This window comes from Periophthalmus magnuspinnatus, chromosome 3 (genome assembly GCF_009829125.3).
Source record: "Periophthalmus magnuspinnatus isolate fPerMag1 chromosome 3, fPerMag1.2.pri, whole genome shotgun sequence".
NCBI classification, from domain to species: domain Eukaryota; kingdom Metazoa; phylum Chordata; class Actinopteri; order Gobiiformes; family Gobiidae; genus Periophthalmus; species Periophthalmus magnuspinnatus.
The window spans coordinates 33,222,053-33,241,450 of record NC_047128.1 but is presented as its reverse complement, the minus strand read 5'-3'; the positions used below and the strand labels follow the sequence as shown (position 1 = coordinate 33,241,450).

Below are 19,398 nucleotides of genomic sequence, written 5' to 3'. Positions count from 1 at the left end.
CATATGTTTTTTCTCACAGGCAAAAACACTTCACATTATTGCTCTATATAGTAACTTAAAAGTGGTTAATGTGAAATCAGATATTAAGTTCCGGCCCGTGTAATTAGACACAACTGTTCAATCCTGTGTATTCCAACTTAACAAATAAACCAATAAAAATATACAGAACATGTTCAGACGACCATTAGGTTACACAACTGTTCAATCCTGTGTATTCCAACTTAACAAATAAACCAATAAAAATATACAGAACATGATTTCACTAAAGTCTATTAATATCTATTTCATGTCCAACAGTAGCTTTCCGATGACTTCATGTCAGGCTGCATCGGCAGGTACGAGCGTGAATACTGAATCCTTTAATGTAGTCACAGTAAAAAACATGTCAGGTATGAGATAGTGCCGCAGGTTGTTTACACGGCGGCTTTGTCTCTTCGTCTCTTCACATTTTGTTAGAACAACTAATTGGTTTTAATGGCAAAACATCAACATTTCACTAAACAACTTCTGAACAAAACTAAGAACATTTAGTACAAGTGAATAATTTATAACTGTTTGTGCAAATATTTGTAAAACTCAAAGCCCAACTCAAAAAAAAGTCAAGGCAATACTTCAAATGTTCCACTATTACATAAAATGACTCAACTGAGATCAGATGGTTGGTTTTCAAAACATCAACAACTGTCTTTTCAAGAATCAACTCAGTGTTTTATGGTTTTATCAGATTGTAGGTCATGTTTGATCTTTAATAATGACCTGTGTTGTATTTGTGTTATCTAAACTGCCAAAAGCGCTGTCCATCACTAGCATAGCACGCTGGAAAACAAGCAAGACGTGAATGCAAGAAGATACCAGTGACAAATCTGATCATTAATTAGGCTTGATAATAAGATGATGTGCATAACAACACTTTGATGAAGATGATAAAACTGAGTAACCTTAGAAATTATGTAGTCTTCTCTGAAAAACCAAGACAGACTTGTGCTAGCGCCAAGCCAAAAAGCAGAGCCTTGAAAGAAAGCTACAGTAAAGTGATCAAGACACCATCTTATTTGTTGAGATCAAATTAATTTCCGGGTAAGCAGGCCTTTTATCAAATTAATTTCCGGGTAAGCAGGCCTTTTATGCAGTTATGTATTGTTACTGCCAGTCCAAAGTCCAGAAACATGTGACACTAAACAAGGCATACATATTACGTATCATGCCAAACACTGCACATGAAACTTCAGACAAAAGCTGAACTTGCCTCCATTATGAGTGTTGGTTAAGTATGTTGGTGAAGCACTTGTCTCAAAGTATCAACAAGACAAAGACAAAGCTTTTGGTGCCCGAGATTTGACATTAACAAGCGTGTTTCTGCAGCTGTGTTTTACCTCGATCAGCTGAGAGTCGGTAAACATGTTTTAATGTGCAAAAATAAAACATCAAACCAGCCTGCAGTCACATGGAGGGAAATAATATCTTTGAGCTGATGTACAATGGCCGTTCTACGTCACAAGACTCTGGCCTCACCGATTTCTGATAATGAGCTGCTCTGAAACAGGTGCTTCCTCCAGGTCCCGGCAGGAGACCTCAGCCCTTTACCTCACTGTATACACCACTGTCCTGTCTGAGAATACGTCTGAACAACACGTGCTTTCTGTACCTTCAAGCAAAACAGCATGTGGCACTCTTTTTAACAATAAAAATGGGAAGAGAATTGACTAAATTTGTCAATAATCAAAGTAACAATATTATTTTAAGAACTATTAGACAATGTGAATTCAAATCTGACGTGAAGTGAGGCTTTCGCTGTCGTATTGCCACTGTATCATCTCGCCGACAATAAATGTGCATCATTTCTTCTCTCAAACTCTGGTAAAACAAACAATGAACTTAATTCAAAATTATATCAAAAATGTGTTGGTGTTTATCATTTTCAACATATGATGATAAGTAAATAAAACCCATTTAATATTTTTTTTTTGCTAAGATGAGACAAAATGCACACTTATTTACATCTAAAGAACCTTTGTCACTGAATTCATCCTCCCGTGTTCCCATTTCCTTCAGAGCGTACTGGTCGTGAGTGTGGAAAGTCCTGGTTGCTCGACGACAGCTCTTTGTTTCCTGGTGTGTTTGACTACATTGGCACACGTAGCATTGATTACTCATCTGTGGATCTTCCTGTCAAACACATGATCCCATTCGAACTGCATCCTGCCAGTTGGAATGCACTGTTTAGTTTTTCTTGTAAACATCATAGGACTAGACGTGCGCTGCGACATGTCAAGTTATGGCCATTTGAGTGAAATCTACTGAGTGATACAATGGTGGTGCATTCTTTCATCTGTTTGTGATTTAGACAAGTGCAGTGACGAAGAATGAACTTAATGATGATGAACAAGACTGTTAGCTGTGTCATGGGCTGCTTATTCAAATAAATAGCTTCTTCAAATGCCTTCATTGCCTATAAATACAATGTCACAATAGTGCCAATAATTCAAGTGTGTGCATTTTCAGACAATAAACCATACTAAAAATGTCTCCTCATGTACTGGAGCCAGTCAGACAACAGCACTATAAACATTTTCTGAATAGCTCATCTTTCCCGGACATTCATCCCTAATTACAGGATTCTGGGCGAAAGGGGAAGAGGTCAAGTCAAGATCTGGATGACAAGAATGACGATGTTTACAGTATAGTTACATAAAAATGTTTTAAATGAGGACATGTTATGATGAACAAATATTGCACTATAGTTTACGATGGTGTTTCCAAACCACTGCAGGACCTTTATAAAGACATTTGTACGGGGTCATTGTGATTATAGTAATTTCAAAATAAGTAAAAATAAGTAATGTAATAATGTCAAGTTAACAACATTTGTGAGCTCTATTGATAGTGATTGTATAGATTGTTATGCATCACTTACACCAAACAATTTGATTGTTGAATATAATTTGGCCAAATAAATGATTTCAGAGTCAACAGAGTCCACCTGGACCCAAAACAAGCATTCTTTAAAAAGGTGAAAAAAGGTCAGTTAAAACTATGAACACAAATTGCAAAATATGTCAGAGACACAATTAAGTACTTCATGTCTTGGCAGGTGTTTTCAGGCTCATAACTGAGCATTCCTACGTCCTATTAACACAAAAAACATAGAAAAACAATTTTTTACCGTAGTAATTTTTGTGATAAGCCTGATCACTAAAATAATCTTAATAGTGTAGATGTCAAAGAGACTTTTTTTTTTTTTTTGCACTTGCTTGATTTGACTGCATGGAGCAAAATAAAAGCAAGTTATTGATGAGATCCTGATTGATGTTTCTTCTGGGGTCTTGTCCTTGTGTCGGCCTCATGTCCGCTGGCTACATGTGATGACCTTCATGTTTCACTGAACTGCTCAGGAATGTGTCTGACCTCATAGACAAAACGTCTAAAACGTCTGCATCTGTCTCATCATGCAAGTCACCAGGACCAAACACAAACAAACTTCACTCACATGCAATTCACCAGAGCTCCATCAATCATACAGGCTTAAAAGAGAAGAGAGCCGTCCAGCAGGATGGCATTAACGAGTTTAATTAAATAAATAGGGCTATAGTTGAATAACGTCGTGTTGTGTCTCTCGATTATACAACTAAAAGGGGGAAAGTTGTAGGACTGGATAAAGCTCTCAAAACTATTCAATATCTCCATGATCTAACCCAAACTGCAATCACAAGATCACAAGCTCACTGGAGTGCAAGTCTTTGAAAAAAAAAAAAAAAAAAAAAAAAGATAATGCATTTGAAGAGGCTATCCAAAATAAATTAACAAATATTTGTACATAGAAATAACAGCAAACTGACTCCATGCTGTCTCTTTTCTATAAATGGTATTTCTATATAAATGCTCTTAATGGCTATAATATTATTATTATTATTATTTTATTTATTTATAATAATAATAATAATAATAATAATAATAGTCTACAATTATGATGACACACACACGTTCTAATAAATTATTTTGAAACTTTGAAACAATGACTGCTATGAATTATAGTTGTCTGAACCAGGATCAAACTGTGTGATGCCAAATTTAAAAAGTGTATAACTACATAGAAACTAATTTCACCTGATCAATAAACTATATTATTAGCTTTCTGAGAGGTTCACGTAAGGAGTTTTTAACTAGCTATCAGAAAGACAGGTTTTTATATGGTTTTAAACGACATTTGTATGTGATGAGTCAGAACCAAGACAAGGTACTAAAGCCCAAGCGGACAATCAAACCTGTTATAATCTGTGGTATGTGCCCTGGAAGATGAACCAGAAGAATAAATGTGGTTTTAACTTCGACCATATATTTTGACAGTTGTACTATGTCCTCCGTGTCTATTTACAGTTAACCCTTTGACTGCGGAGTCATGGAAATGTACCGACACACGCGGCACTGACCTCCATCTTGCAGGGCTCATCCAGAACAGATGACCATCGCGCTGGTTCCTATCATCATCACTTGACTGGAAAGATTAGGAACACATTTTTCCAGCACAAGTTGTAAACGCTTTTTCTATGTGCATTCCTCATCTGTGGTTATTTAGTTTGCTGGGGGCCTGTTGTGACCACAAAATGCTTTTCGTGCTCAGCCTCTTCCACTGTTTTGTACAGATGTGCGCCTCTTGTGTTTGTAAATGACTCATTTTCTTTTTTTTTTTCATCGAGTCGAGAAAATGTGCAAGTAATAATGGTTTACATACCAGGCCGAGACAGAGCCAAAATGCAAATTGCTTAGTGGGGTCTGTTAAACACTATGGTGTGTCTTCATTAGGGCTTCAAAGTTGGAATTTCAGTCATTTGGCTTTGGGAGGAAAAGTTTGTCACACAGCATCACAGACATGCACATTTCCTGTCCCTGCGTACCCCCCTGGGTCCCTTGTGTAAGACTAAACTCCACCACAACATATGAACTGTATTTAGATATCACTGATTTTTCTGTGTATTTCTTAGAAGAATTCAATTACTTAACTCAGGGACGTTACCCACAGAGAGATTGCCTAACATTAAAAGCATCCCAATTCCATACTAGCCCACTCCAACGAGGCACATTTTCACGGCGCCCTGAGAATAGCCCTCCATCTTCATTTTAGTTCGGCCTGACACATAATGAAGCATTGGGATGACAGCTACAGTGAGGAAGTAATAGGTCCCGTTGAAATGCACACATCTGGAACCTCTAAACAAAGTGCATTCAGCAATACTCGGGGCTATATTTAACTCAGAATTTTTGGGATGACAGAATTTTTTAGGCATGATGCTGCGGAGCCACCCATCCTCATTACTCAGCGCTAAGCAGCAGCCAAGGACAAACTGCTTCAATTTTTAGCTCATAGTTCAAATATGTGGTCAGATCGAACCACGGGAGGTCACGAGGTCCAGCAAATTAAGAGCAGTTTAATTTAGAAGACTCATTTCATTATTTTTATTACTATCCTAGGTAAAGGTCATTGTTGGGAGCGTTTGACGTGGCTTGAGCTTTATATCTGCCTGGTATCTGTCAGGTGAAACAGTATGCTTCACATTGTTTAGCTCTTGTACACGCAATATTATACAGGCCTTGGAGCTGCTATAAGGTTTATCCCAATATCATAATATTTGAACAATATGAACCCCATGTACCACCTGTTTGGTACACGGAAATGAGAGCCAAGTTTTTCCGAAATTACTGTTATCCATGAAGAATACTTTGAATAATTTGATTAGTCGGAGTAATTTCAGTTTTACTATTTGCAGATTTGTTATAATACATCTTGTAAAAACACTCTATATCGTACGTACGTGGCGGAGTGTAGAGGCGCTAATACACAAATGCCAAAGAGCTGCCAAAACGCTGCCGAATAGAAAACAATGGATCCAACATGTATTTTATTGCCGTTTTGGTCTTTTATGGGTAGAACAACACAGAACACATGCTTAATGGCCACCAACAGTGCACATTACAAAGGAAGCTGAATGTGAGGCTTTTGACGACCTCCTCACAAAGTGTCGATTTGTGTTGCAATAACAGACCCGCTTGTCCTCATCTGACTTACGCATAAATGTTCACTATAGTTTGTAAAAAAAATCACCATGGATTCTCACACATCCACTGATCATGACCAGGTTTAGACTGGGATGTAATCAATAACACCAAAATGTTTTCTTGTATCAGAAATGCAATTCATGTTATGCAGTGTAATGCAAAACTAAAACGTATGACTTATAGACAATTCAACATGACAAAGTCTAACTGAAGAAAAAAATAATGACAAGCTGACAGGACACTTGTGTGCAACGCTGAATCAACATATAACGTGTCAATTTTAACCGCTTCCCGTATGAGAAATTTCAAAGGAACAGAAAAGAGCTGATAATGGGATATGTCATAGTCACGGTGAAATAAATATATCATCTCAATGTGACAAAATACATGACACAAACTGCACCCATGCACCACAAACATTTCAAAAAGAGACTCACCATTTCAACACCCTGAGGGAACGCGGTGCCCTCCCAGTCCTTTTTGGGGTATCGCTGGATGATCTTCCCACATCCCTCACCTGAACCTGTGGGGGAACATGCACACAAAATATGATATCACATTAAATAAGTACATGTCATATACTTTTGTTTTTGATAATTAAAAATGATAGTGCATGCATGTTCAGATTGACTACAGGCAGTCATCAACATTTCCTCATATTGATCTATCATGATTTTATTTTAGTTCATATTAAATAAATATTTCCTGCATATAAACAATACAGACAATAATAGTGTTTTTTTTTCCTTTAAACTCCATACTGCATGCTCCATACCACATGCTGAAGAAAAGAGTTGTGGACCTCTGGATTAAGAAGACCAAAGTATATCATCGACAATTAGAAATGACAGAATCTCTATTCAAATTTGATCAATTGCACAGTCCATAGCTAAAATGTATTTTATTTTATGTTATATCGTAATAGTTTAAAACCACAGCTTCAATATAAAGTTTACAAATGATTTGATAAAATGTAAAAAGTATATTCAGTATAGCATTTTATTCATCTATTTCACACTTAAAGGCCTGAGTTTATACTAAAATTAGACCCAAACTCTAAGGCACATCTAAATATAGACTAACTGCTCAGAACCAATAGTGTGGATGGAACAGAATTTTCGTATCGACCACGAAGCATAACATGTCGTGGTTATTACAACGGCACACAAAACTCTGGTGATGTCCTGCTGAGGTTGACTGATTCAAGATGTTTTTGGAGGAATGTGGCTTAAAGTGAGATATGGAACCACTAACACAAAGCAGAGAGGTCATTCATTTTTAGTAGTAAAGCTGTGACAAGCAGGCAACGTGGGGGTAGCGAGGAGGGCAGAAAAATCAAAGTTAACCCAGAGGCATGTGGGGGCATTTTTTCTGCTTTCTGCTCTGATTCTTTCAAAGCTCAGTTGAATCAATACATTTTCAGAATCTCTCGTGAAAAAATAATCTATAAAACACCATACTGACCCGCAGTCCTTTCAATGCTCAGTCATCGTCTTTGTTACAATTTGTCCTAGAAGTGTAAAGTAATAGCATGGCATTTAGACAAAAGCATGGCAGCTGGAGGCTGATCTATAGCAGGTGTACAGCGTTGCAGGCTACATTTCAGATTTGCAAGGCTGACCAGTGCACGCTCAAGCTGTGAAAAGAGAAAAAAAAACATTTTCCCCCTGGACCCCATATGGACTGGTCTTGCAAAATGTTGAAACTTAAATTGGTGCGGATATTTTGCAAGGACTGCAATACAAACTTATTAATTAAAAATGTTTAAAGTCATATCAAGGTTATAGTAAATTAACTAAAACAATGTATCTTGCATATAAAATAATTTGTTGAAACCATATCTTTAGCCTAATTGCTCCATTTTGATTTTTCCATGTTCAAAAAGATAAATGTGATCTCTAAGGACAAACTCAATGACAGGGCACATAGAGACTGGGGCAGCTTAGACATCAGACACCAAAAATAACAGATATTGTAACCAATATATCGTTCATCACTAGTATTTTGGCAGTTAACCGACGCTGACTCAGCAACCGCAGAGCAAATTCCTGGAGACGTACGAGTCACAAATGGGTCACAGGTCAGGTATAGGTTGTTTCAACAAACACTCCATTTCACCGCAGCTCATTACCATAACATCATGTGTCTATGTTAGCCTCGAGCCTGCTGTCAACAGCTCCTTAAAACTCCACCAGGCACAGGGACAAATTCATCTCGACAAAGCTCCCGAGACACTGCGGTGATAGGTATCGTGTGTTCGTCTCTGGTCTGAAAGAATTTGGGATGGCCTTTGTTCACCTGTGCAGCCAGGCAGTGAGGCATATCCTGACCCCGTACGGAGCAAAGGGCCATGCGGTCTTACTGTAACGTGTCTTTACTGCTCCTCTAATTGAAATCATATGCTTCCCGTTCCAATTTTCGACCTGGGACGAAAATAAATGACAGGATTCCTTGCATTCCATGAGGTTGCACCGTTGTATTAAAACAAGCCGTGCATTCAAATATGACCCCCCTGGTAACTGTAAAGAACCCCACGGCCGGCTTAATCGAAACCAGCCATGAAAAGGAACATGCTAATTTGAACATCCGCTAGTCGAAGCATAAGGGAGACAAAATCCCCAAATCGAGTTATTTGTTTAATTTGTTAATTTAGATTCTGGCAGACACTATACGGACAGTAAAATGTGTTCAGGTCCACGGCACGCGCTGGTATGTTTAAGAGTATGGCTGATCTCCAACTCAAAAGAACATAATCTGTCAATAGTAAAATGGGAATTTAAAAGCATCTTTGGTGTATTCCAATGACAATAAAATAATACACATTAAATGGATGCAGTTATTGTTAAATGGGAACAATAACAAGTGGCAGTTATGATGAGTTGTGTGAATCTGATTTTGTTTTATTTCTTCAGTAAATCATGACGCTAAATCGCTTTACAAAACAACTGACAAGTAGGGCTAAGCCAAAAAAAGAAAATCTAGATTTTTTTTACCATCCTTTCTAAAATCTAATTTATTTAAATTGTTATAACCACCAGCTCTTCTGTAAATCTCAAACTAAAAACTACAATTGCATGCAGATGTGTTTGAATCCTGTATAATAATAAGCTAACTGTTCATAAGCAAGTCAGGAGTAAACTCATAAAAAGTGTCTTAAGTTTGTCTGTGTTTACCAATCAAACCTTGCTTACGTGCTGTACACAGTCCCCTCAAAAGGGAGCAGAGAGGGGCCGGTAGTTATCCTCAGAGGAGGTTTGGAGACATAAGCATGAAAGTTAAGCAAAATAAATTACACAGGATGAGCAAAGTATTGTATTTATTCCATATAGTGCCTGTGTGCCATGAACAGGAAATATCGGGACCAGAAAGTAACAATATTAGGACTGGGTTCTTCACTCTCCTCTGCATCTGCAGAGTTCCTGCCTCCTCTGTCCTGGGCTGTTTCAGGGCTGAATTATTTTGATTTACACATTTTTTATAAGTGAAAACACTTTGGGTTGTTGGTCTTTCTTGATTAGAGCAGATGTTTTTGCTATTAAACATTTTGCCTTCATCCTCTTGATTTATCACACCACTATAAAAGTTAAATCAGCGCATTGCATGTCTGTAAGAGAGGCCACCAGCAGATTTCAATTTACGCACGAGTCACGTCAGATTACCCTGGTTCTGGCCCTGTCGTCCACACAGGTGGGCTGATCTGGAATCAGTTCACAAACTCTGCTTTATCAATGTCCCCCACACTGTCAAAACTGGAATAACACTGACATGCACTTTGGATACTGGGTTGGAAAGATTGAAGCATTGTGAGAGACAACGTGCTACAGACACATGATAAGTTATTGATTTGCCTCACCAAATTTTTCATCATTTTATAAAGAGACCAAAAGGGAAAAAATGTTGAGATTAATCTCAAGGCCTGTCTGCAGTAGTTCCTCCACATCCAGACAATTAAGCCTCAATTACTCTCCAAATCCTGGAATTCTTTGGATAGTCATTGGTGTCCAAAGGGAACCCACAAGGACAAACGGGTTGCTCCCACCAGAACACATGCTATACCATGCATCAAATAAAATAAAGAGAAAGTCTAAATCACATTACACTGTAGGTCATGGCAGGACAAGGACCATGCCAAAAGGGAAAGAAATCAAATAGGCAAAAGACAGAGGGAGCTACAAATCTGGAAGCAGTGTTGTTCCAAAGAGAACATTTTCTTTGGAAATGCAAGACCAGATCTGAGCCACTCCGTGTCTCCGAGCCCCCTGTGAAGAAACATGTCAATTTGACAATGTGACAAAAGGCCTCACTACTGTTCCTCCACCTCCAGGATTTTGGACAAGCATTTGCTGGCATAACAAATCTCACAGTAGCCAGTGGAGTTTCCCTCTGCATCAATACAACAGAGAGGAAGGAACTCCCCCGTTGTGGTCTCTGCAGCACTCAACAGCAACTCAAAATCACAAACTTGAAATGAAAAATATAAACATAACAAAGTTAAGGCTGCACAGTAATGGAATAGAATATTCCAATATCCTGTCTTTTAAGGACAAAACCTGCTTCCAGGCATTCCACTTGAAATAGGCTAGTATGACACCAAGAGGCAACAGGTCAGGAACCATGCAGAGAGCAGATAATATATTGGATTTATATCACCTTTCATAACAAAGAAGTTTACCTTACATTTTTCATTCCATACCAGGCAAGATGGGTGAAGTGTCTTTCTAACGGACACAACAACAATATGCAGTAGAGCAACTGGTATTCCCAATGGTTTCCCATCCAAGTACCCACTTGTCAATGCCCGAGCTCATCAGATCTTGGAAGCAGAAGGCTGGGCCCAGTTTGACCGCTCGAAATACCCGGTGCTGCAGTGGCTCTAGTGGACACTGGCATTGTGTCCTTAGGCAAGGCACTCCCACCCCCACCCTTTGGGAGGGTCAAGGGCTAACAGAATTAAATCATTAAGATATTTTGAGTTAATATGCTGATTTTTTTTTTCTTCTGCAACAAACAGTACAGAGCTTTTAGCTGTTGTATTATAGCAATTGGGGTCCCAAACTTATTTGATGTTAGTCAGATCTTGTGATACAATGACAATTCATAATCAACAAATAGATGCACATATTAAAAAAATAGTAAAAACTGTGGCTGGGCAATTTATTTAGATTTCAAAATATTTTTTTCAATTGATTATACTGGTTTGTTATTCATGAGATCGATATCAATTTAGACCCAAAAACATCTCACAAACTTTTGTTTAACTCATGAAAGCTGTTTACCTCATTTTATATTCCTTACATAAGTCATTCATTCAGAAAATCTGGACCGTAACATCACTGCGTAACAACTGGGCACTTTAGGAACTGTGATATTCCTCCAATTCACAGTTAGAGACAGACAGATGGGCAAAAACATACTGTCAAAAATTAAATTTATGAAGAACATTTCCAGCCAGTGAAGAAAAACACTGCCGTTCTGCAAATGGAAAAAGCAGAGTACAACACAGATTTAGTACACAGCATCCATCTCAGCTGTCCCAGTGCATACCAGCATTTTTGTGAAAATAATTCAGGGGGCTGCAACTCACGACAGCCCCTCAGGGAAGAGCTCTACACTTCGGTCGTGTTGGAAGAATCTGCCCCTCAGATCAAATTCCCTTTTATGATAAACTCCCCCCCCCCCGAGCTGGTCTTTGTCACAAACCACACTGCTCTGAATGACAACAGCAGCATACCTGGGAGATTGGTTTTATGATGTGGAATCTGGTAGTGTCCTACTTTTGCTATTTTAATCACTTCAATACACTCCAAATGCAAAAATAGCACAGCATTAATTATTAGCTTTGTACAGTTACTGAAATAGGCCACGTGTCTAGTGGGTTTGTCTCAAGTATTTACTGTAAGAGAAAAACAATAAATACTACATAAAAAAATTTAAAAATGCAGTTAGACCAGCTAACAGAATAAGGAACAAATGAATCCTGCACAAGGAAGTGGTCTAGTTATACTGGACCACATCCACATGTTAGGTTTTCTCTGTCAGTGTAACGCAATTACAATATCAGTTACAGAGATGACTTTGTGACTCAACAGATGGACTGTATGCTTAGTTAGCACTGAATCCATTTTAGTAATCTCCAAAGAACTGGGTCAAGCCAGCAGAGCCACAGCCAGAGCAGCCCAAAAGAGCATGACCCAAACAGAGCGTTACTCCCTGGTTTGAATTATTCTGCACAGCCCACTCAAACACTGGTGCAGAAATGGCTGTGTCTGGGATACATGTCATCTTTAATTCACTGTTTGAATAATGTGTTGACACTGTGCTATTGTCAGCCTTTGATTGGGTGCCACTTAAGTGGCACAATCACCAATAAACAATCAAATATATTTGATATTTGGCCATCTTGTTTAAGCATCAATTTGTGAGAGAAACTCAGAGTGCCTCGTGTTCTTGGCACTGCCTGGAGGATTTTGTCTTATGCACAGAATATTCCTAAGTCAGTCAGCTCTGGTGCACTCAAAAGCGATTCAAGACACTGTTTACCTTTTGTCTAAAGTTATCTATAGGGAATTCAGCTACACTAGCCGCTTTCTTGAAGGATGCCACAGCCTAGTATTGGTACAAAGAAGCAACAGTTACAAGGCCTGTGCCCATAACATTAAAATGATACTAAACTAATATGTTTAGCATTGAATACAAAATAGTTTTGCTTCTTCTCGGCTACAATAGCCTATAATACTGGACACAAGCTCATGATTCTTTTCTCATTCACAACATCCCTCCCACAAATGCACCTCACAAAGTGCGGTGAAAAGTGTCCTCCCTGCCGCCTGAAAAAGGAAAACTGAGGTTTGTCCAAAACAGAGCATTCCAGTGTGTGCAGCGGGAGCTTCCTGTCCCTCTGCTGTGGGCTCCAGGATAAATGCGCCTCTGCTCCAGCCGAGTGTTGCTACGCCCATTATGAAAAAGCAGAGCGCTCTTCCGGCAAAAACAAACACTGCACATCAAAATTTTGACAAGTGTGGCAAGAGTGGGTAAAAATAGAGAGCAAAAACTGGAGACGGGAGGGGCGAGCAGCAGCACAGATCACAAGAACAAAAAAGAGATTACCAAAGTGATGCGTAAAGATGGATCAAAGCGTCTCCAGCTGTACGAGCATTTCACATGACACTTCTGTAGTGTAGTGAACATATTAGAAGAGTTAATCCAAAAGGGACAGAAACAGGCAAGTCATAATCACGAGCAACAGGGACAGGATATGACCGATTTGGGAATCTCTTAGAAGTTTGTGTCTTCCAAGTTTTATATCTAAATAAGATGCTTTGCTTTCTGCTTTCCAAACGACGTATTCTGTTTCTGAAGACGTGCATGCGTCATTATTGTCGTATTTGTTTGGCGTTAGTGACAAAATAAAGAGTTTTCCCTGTCGCCTGTTAGCTAGCGCTAGGCTAATCGCATCTAGCATCAACATCCAGAGTGACGGCCTGACGCACAAACCACACACAATGACACAAACTCAAACTTACCGGCTTTTTCATGGTCGTATCCAACCACAATGAAATAGTCAGCCAATCTCGCCATGCCTGCTGATTTTCCCGGAATATACCAACACAATTCAGCATTTTTCCTTCTTCCAAAGCACAGCCATGTTTGACAGAAGCAGAGTGAGTGCGCATGCGCGCAGGAGCGGGGCACATGGGCGTGGGGCCCCACTTCACAAATAAAACACTACTGGGCTCTCAGACATGAGGGCAGCGGGAATTTCATACGAACTGACCTAGAATTAGACAAAAAGCCTTGTTGTGAAAAGTGAAAAGATGAAGGAGGAATAGTTTGAGGTAAACTATATCATGATTATAAGACAGGCCTATGTAAATAATGTGGAACCTTTACTGACCTCCAAAACTACAACACGAGCAAGACTAATCAGAATTTCGTTGCGTAGCTAAAATGTTTTCATTGTGTACATAACAGGTAACTTTTAATTGTGTGGTATGGTCTAGTAATAAATGTGAGGAGATTAATTTGCCCATAGTTGCTCAAATATATGATGAAACTCTGTGGTAATGTCCAAACTACTCACAGAAAACCCGTCTCTGTTTTGCAAGATACGAGCATAAGTGCAGGGCCAGTGTTTCTCAAACTGGTGTGGGTAACACTGATGGTTATAGCAGCTTCATGTGATGGTGCAGGTGCATGAGCTTTGCCGTCCTGGTTTAGTTCTGGGATTAGAGGTAGTTTTATGACCTGGTTAGTCCTGGTCTAGTCCAGGTGGAGAAATGCTGATACTGTTTCGATGTTGTTTTAGTAGCCTGTAAACCAGGGGTCTTGGTTTAGTCAAAGAAGCCTACTCATTTAGTTTAGTTGTAAAGCCAAAAAGCCGAAACCCGCTATGACAATTACAAGAATCAACTATATTTAATTTCAAACACAATTTCAACAAGCAGCAAAATTAATTTAATATTCCATCAATGCTATTGCATGTGACCCCTGAAGGATTCGTGACAAACTCTTTGTAGAAAACATGTTTTTTGTTTCAGAGAATATGACAGCCTATTTGAATGTAGGCTGCTACAAAGGTCTTGATTAGAGATGTCTGATGAGAAAACAACAAACATTTGTAGACAAATGTGACAGTCATCAGTGCTCATTCTGCGATTACACTGAGTCACTTCTGGAGCATGTGTTGTGTGTGAAGATCTGGCTCTCAGCTTGTCCCGGTACACACTGTCACACACCTGTTTTCTCAAACAATCAAAGGTGTTAAATTTAATTATTCATTTTGTAACATCTGCTTTACAGGGGACAAGGGAAAATGCTATTTATGGAGCCAAAAAACAGTTTTTGTCAGTCTTGCACAATCTCCTGTTGTAAACTCCACTAAGGGGATTTCATCTCATGCCGATGGCAATTATCATTACAAAGTGCTTACAAAATGTTTGGAACTTTACAACATGTGGTCGGCATTTATGTATTTTCTGGGTTTAAATTATGACACCATGTTTTGTCGGAAGGGGCCTCATGATAAAAATAAACCAGATATTTCTTTGTAGGGGACAATGTAGCATTGCACGAAAAAGTGGGTGGAGTGGATTCATGTGTTGAACATGTGGAGTATGTTGAAACAAACAAATGCACCAATTTTTATGGTCATCGAAAGTGAAAGAAGATTCTCTTTACTACTTTTTGAAATATACTGGAAATTTCCTCATTGGGTTTTAACAAGGTTCAAAGCCAACTGGGTTTTACACAATTTCATTCAGTGATACACCCAACTATTGAACCCATTAATATCCAATAGACTATTGATGAAAAAGATTCTCAGTGTGTTTAAATGCTGATACAAAGAGTCACTTCATTTCTTTTAGATCAAGCACTGTCCATCAAGTAGCAGCAGACATTTATGAGTGTGGGTAAAACATTATGATACACAATAATAACAGCAGTCTAACATATCTGGACAAAAACACAAACTATAATTTTTAAAGATTACTTCAATCTGAAGAATCTTCACTATTACCTGATTATTTTTAGTGCATTCCATTTACGTAGACTTTACAACAACAATAAGACACAGTTACGTCAAAAATGTCTGGGCCAATATTATTCATACTTGATTGAGATTGTTGTTAAAGATCATATTGGGCCCTAACTTAATTTTAGAAAGCTGTAAAATTCCACTTTGCACTTGTCCAAATAATAAATCATGCTGTTGCTCTGGAGTTAAATATTTGCTTCATACAAACAAATTCATTGTGTGTATTGTGTTACAGCTGTGCATACCTGCTGCAGCTATTGAGTTACCCAAGGCTCGTGTCTTTTAAAAACATTCATCTCTCTTATAATGTACTTTCGCCCTGAGTGCAAACATTCCTCAAACTGTATTACAAGCAATTAGTCGAACCGCTGGTAAAGTACAACTGTGTCTCCGGGCTCTTAGATGAAATGATGAATGTTGAAATCGTTTTATGTTCTGATTGTATACAAGAAATGAAACCTGTAAGATTGAAGTGGAAAGTTCCTGGATAAGTAATTAATTTGCTTATGTTTTTTTTTTGTGCTTTTTTTTGTTTTTTTGAGAAACAGGGAATATATTCTCGATAAAAGACTTAGGCATTGAAGACATTCAAGAAGAAAGAATGTTATTTCAGTCAATAGTTCATGAGTAGTAGTAGTAGTAGTAGTAGTAGTAGTAGTACTAGAAGAAATGCATGAGAACAAGTACATGTAAAAAGTATGTTACTGAAAAAAGAAAAAAAAATCTAGTAGCAATAAAAAAAAAAGGTACAAAAATACTTTGTAGATAACAATTTGTTGCTGAAGTTTATCTGAATACATTTATTTTAAATTATGTATTGAAGTAACTTTTAGGTAATTTTCCCCCAAATAAAGATGAGTTCTAGTCCAAGAACACCACACCCATGCAGATGGTCACAAGTTGACTTTTTCCTTGGGTCTTTTATCAAAGTCTGACAGAAATATATATTTGTATTATTACCTTTTTAATTTGGATAAGCATACAATTTGGGAAATGTCAAAACTACAAAACTTCGGACTATTTTTTGTTAGTTTGGAGTGCCTATTATGATATATGACAGAGCAGCGCTGCGTGGGGTGGGAGTAAAGGATGAGAGGCTGTTTTGTCAGTCAATGAGCCCCTCCCACCTCTACTATAAATGCTGCCTGTCTGCTGTGTACGAGCTATTAGAGAAGTGACACAGCTGCCTTACAGAAGTCAATTCAACCTGTGGAATACTCCATTGGACCTGAAACTTAAAAGAGCTTTTGCATCTCGTGGAGACTAGCTAACAGGTATGTGCTTTTAAAACAATGGTGTGCTGTGATTTACTTATGTCTGGTTTTCTTATCCTTTTTTTTAGGTCAGAGCACAAGTGTATAGACAGGTTATCTATGGTTATATAAGCAGTTCAGCTTTTAACATGTGTCTACAGAGAGTTGCCCTGCAGAGTCAGACATCAAGTAGATCCTATATATTTGTTACAAAAAATGTGCTATTTTGGGCCATTCATTTGCATAGGTGAGTCAGTTTAATCAGATTTAGCTGTGTTTGACTTTAGAGCCAAGCTTATTTTGGACTCCTGAGTGTCCTTCGCGGCACTGGCCAGGGGCCCAAAGCATGGTTGTAGGTTTACTTAACCCAGCAAAACTTGACCTTAGCTTAACTTTTTAAATAAATGAATGATAAGTGAAAATAACTTGGCTTTTTGGACTCTTGATGTGGCTCTGTACAGAAAAGATTTATTTCACTTAGTATAGATAGACAGTGAAAAGTTAAATATTAATTTATGGAATGAATAAGTGACTAATGTTTGTCTTTCTGATATCCACAGAGTAAAAATGAAATTCATCCTGCACTCCTTTCTATTTGGCTGCCTGCTGGCCACAGTAGCACACTGTGTGGAGCTCGACCCTGAGCTCAAAAAGAGGTTAGTTACTCATATTAATTATTACCTTTTTAATTAGACTCTGTGACATGTACCTTGTGAGACTAATGGACTTGTTCTTGTGTCAGGCTAAACACATGGCTGGGGAGCCGGCTCAGACGGGATCTTCACACTTTGTCTACAGAACAGAAACTGGTCAGACCCGAAGACTTCAGGGATTCACTGATACACTCCAGGTAAAAACAGTTACAACTGTGATATTTGAATAATTTTTTAAAACTTTGAATTGTAACTTAATCATGTGTTTTTGGTCTTATACAGCTCCCACACTAATGTCCGCACCAAGAGGTCCAACCAACAGCGGAGACAGGGCTGCTCCCTTGGCACCTGCACAGTGCATGACCTGGCACATCGCCTGCACCAGCTCAACAACAAGCTGAAGATCGGCAGCGCCCCCGTGGACAAGATCAGCCCCCAGGGGTACGGGCGCAGACGGCGGTCTGTCCCAGAACACAGGCTCAGTCTCAGGCTGGACCAGGGCAGGCTCAGGCCCATGTGGAGCCAAAGAGACTCTCAGCTCCACAAGCTGGAGGCACTCCTCAGACGGACATGAACTGCACTTTGAAAGAGGAGTTTGAACAGAGAAGAGGGAGTGGAGGAGACGCGGTGTCCTCTGCTACGCTCAAAGATTTTTCAGATGCCTCTGACTCGTGCCAAGTTTTGTCCAGTACATTGTTCCAGAGGATGGAGAGTCGGAGCTCGACCGGCTGCAGCTCAACGATGTGGAACATGCACAGGCTGCAGCTGGCTCATAGACACTGGATAGCACTGAGTGAAGTCATGGTGCTGCTCTCTGCTTGTGCTACAGACTGGCCAAGTGGACACATGGTAAAAGTGGGAACTCACACATTTGCTCCTCACAAACTGAAAAGTGTATCCTCAGAGGATTGTTATCTGATTGTACTTGTCTGCACTTTTCTGTTGGTCTGAATATCTCCATCATGAAGCCAAAGAGGGAGAAGCTCTCCACAGCTCCCAGTTTATATGTATCAGTTCTGGACACTGTATAAGGGAAGTCCCTTAGATTCTGTGAGATATGTCCTAGTCCTTGATGGACTGAAATATACTTGAAACTTATTGTTTTTGTACAGATACAAGTGCAATCTATATTTGTTTTTTACTGCAATTGTGTGTATATATGTCTTTTATTTAATATTATATAGAGGTTACAATAAAGTACTTATGCAGATTTATTTTTGTACAGGAAGAAATATATATGGGCATTGTAGCTATTTGCCATTATGTTGCAAACTGTGGTTATAGGATATTGTTATATTTGATATATTATATATTTGTTTATTTTATTTTGTTAAATGTCGATACACGATGTCTTTTAATAAACTTTTTTATACATAAAATTAACATAAATTGTGGTTTTGATTTCTTGTGGCAAATCAAACCTTGGCCTATTGTCTGGAGGGACAGAGGAGACGGAGCACCTGGTTTTTGTTAAGTGATTACTGAGTCTCATTAGAGACAATCTCACTACATTCTTAGTACATTCCCCCAGTTATGACGACCCCCTCCCGTCCTAAAAAAGGCCAGACAGAATGCCAGGCGCATTCCTGCTTGGTTCAGCTCATATTTGTTGGCTCAGCTCTCACACCACAGAGTGGCCTTAGAGCCATGGAGGCTGAGGCTTAGCCCCATCTGTATTCAATGCTGGAGATGTGTGGAGACCAAGGCGGGGGGTTAAGGCTGAAATACCAGGCAACAAGAGCATCTTAGATACAGTAACAGAGCACCCATATAAGCAGCCCTCTGACACTGAATACAACTAATAAGAGCACTGTCCTCACACTTATCACACGCTCCTCTCAGAGAAACTGTGTGTTTGTGAATATGTGTCACTCACAGGCTACAAGAAATAATTGCAGTGAAATTT

The 19,398-nt window shown here is 38.9% G+C and overlaps 2 protein-coding genes across 3 annotated transcripts in view; one reads left to right on the top strand and one right to left on the bottom strand.

Moving 5' to 3' along the window:
* Window positions 1-13,737, bottom strand: part of sbf2 (SET binding factor 2) — a 58,037-nt gene extending 44,300 nt beyond the window's left edge. For both annotated transcript variants that reach the window (XM_033989926.2, XM_033989933.2), the window contains exons 1-2: window positions 13,575-13,737; window positions 6,489-6,574 (exon numbers count right to left, since the gene is read on the bottom strand). In XM_033989926.2, the coding sequence (XP_033845817.1) occupies window positions 6,489-6,574; window positions 13,575-13,629 (141 nt within the window). In that variant the 5' untranslated portion in view covers window positions 13,630-13,737. The remainder of the gene's footprint in view (window positions 1-6,488; window positions 6,575-13,574) is intronic.
* A 3,006-nt stretch (window positions 13,738-16,743) lies between these two features.
* Window positions 16,744-18,869, top strand: adma (adrenomedullin a). The gene is made up of 4 exons (XM_033989958.2): window positions 16,744-16,860; window positions 17,400-17,495; window positions 17,582-17,689; window positions 17,775-18,869. Exons 2-4 carry the CDS (start codon window positions 17,407-17,409, stop codon window positions 18,064-18,066), a joined length of 489 nt encoding a protein of 162 aa, XP_033845849.1. The 5' UTR covers window positions 16,744-16,860; window positions 17,400-17,406; the 3' UTR covers window positions 18,067-18,869.
* Window positions 18,870-19,398: the final 529 nt, after the last annotated feature.

Coding starts and splice junctions, on each gene's coding strand:
- adma (XM_033989958.2), top strand. CDS start 17,407: ATGAAATTCATCCTGCACTCCTTTCTATTTGGCTGCCTGCTGGCCACA. Junction 17,496..17,581: donor GACCCTGAGCTCAAAAAGAG/GTTAGTTACTCA, acceptor TTCTTGTGTCAG/GCTAAACACATGGCTGGGGA. Junction 17,690..17,774: donor GATTCACTGATACACTCCAG/GTAAAAACAGTT, acceptor GGTCTTATACAG/CTCCCACACTAATGTCCGCA.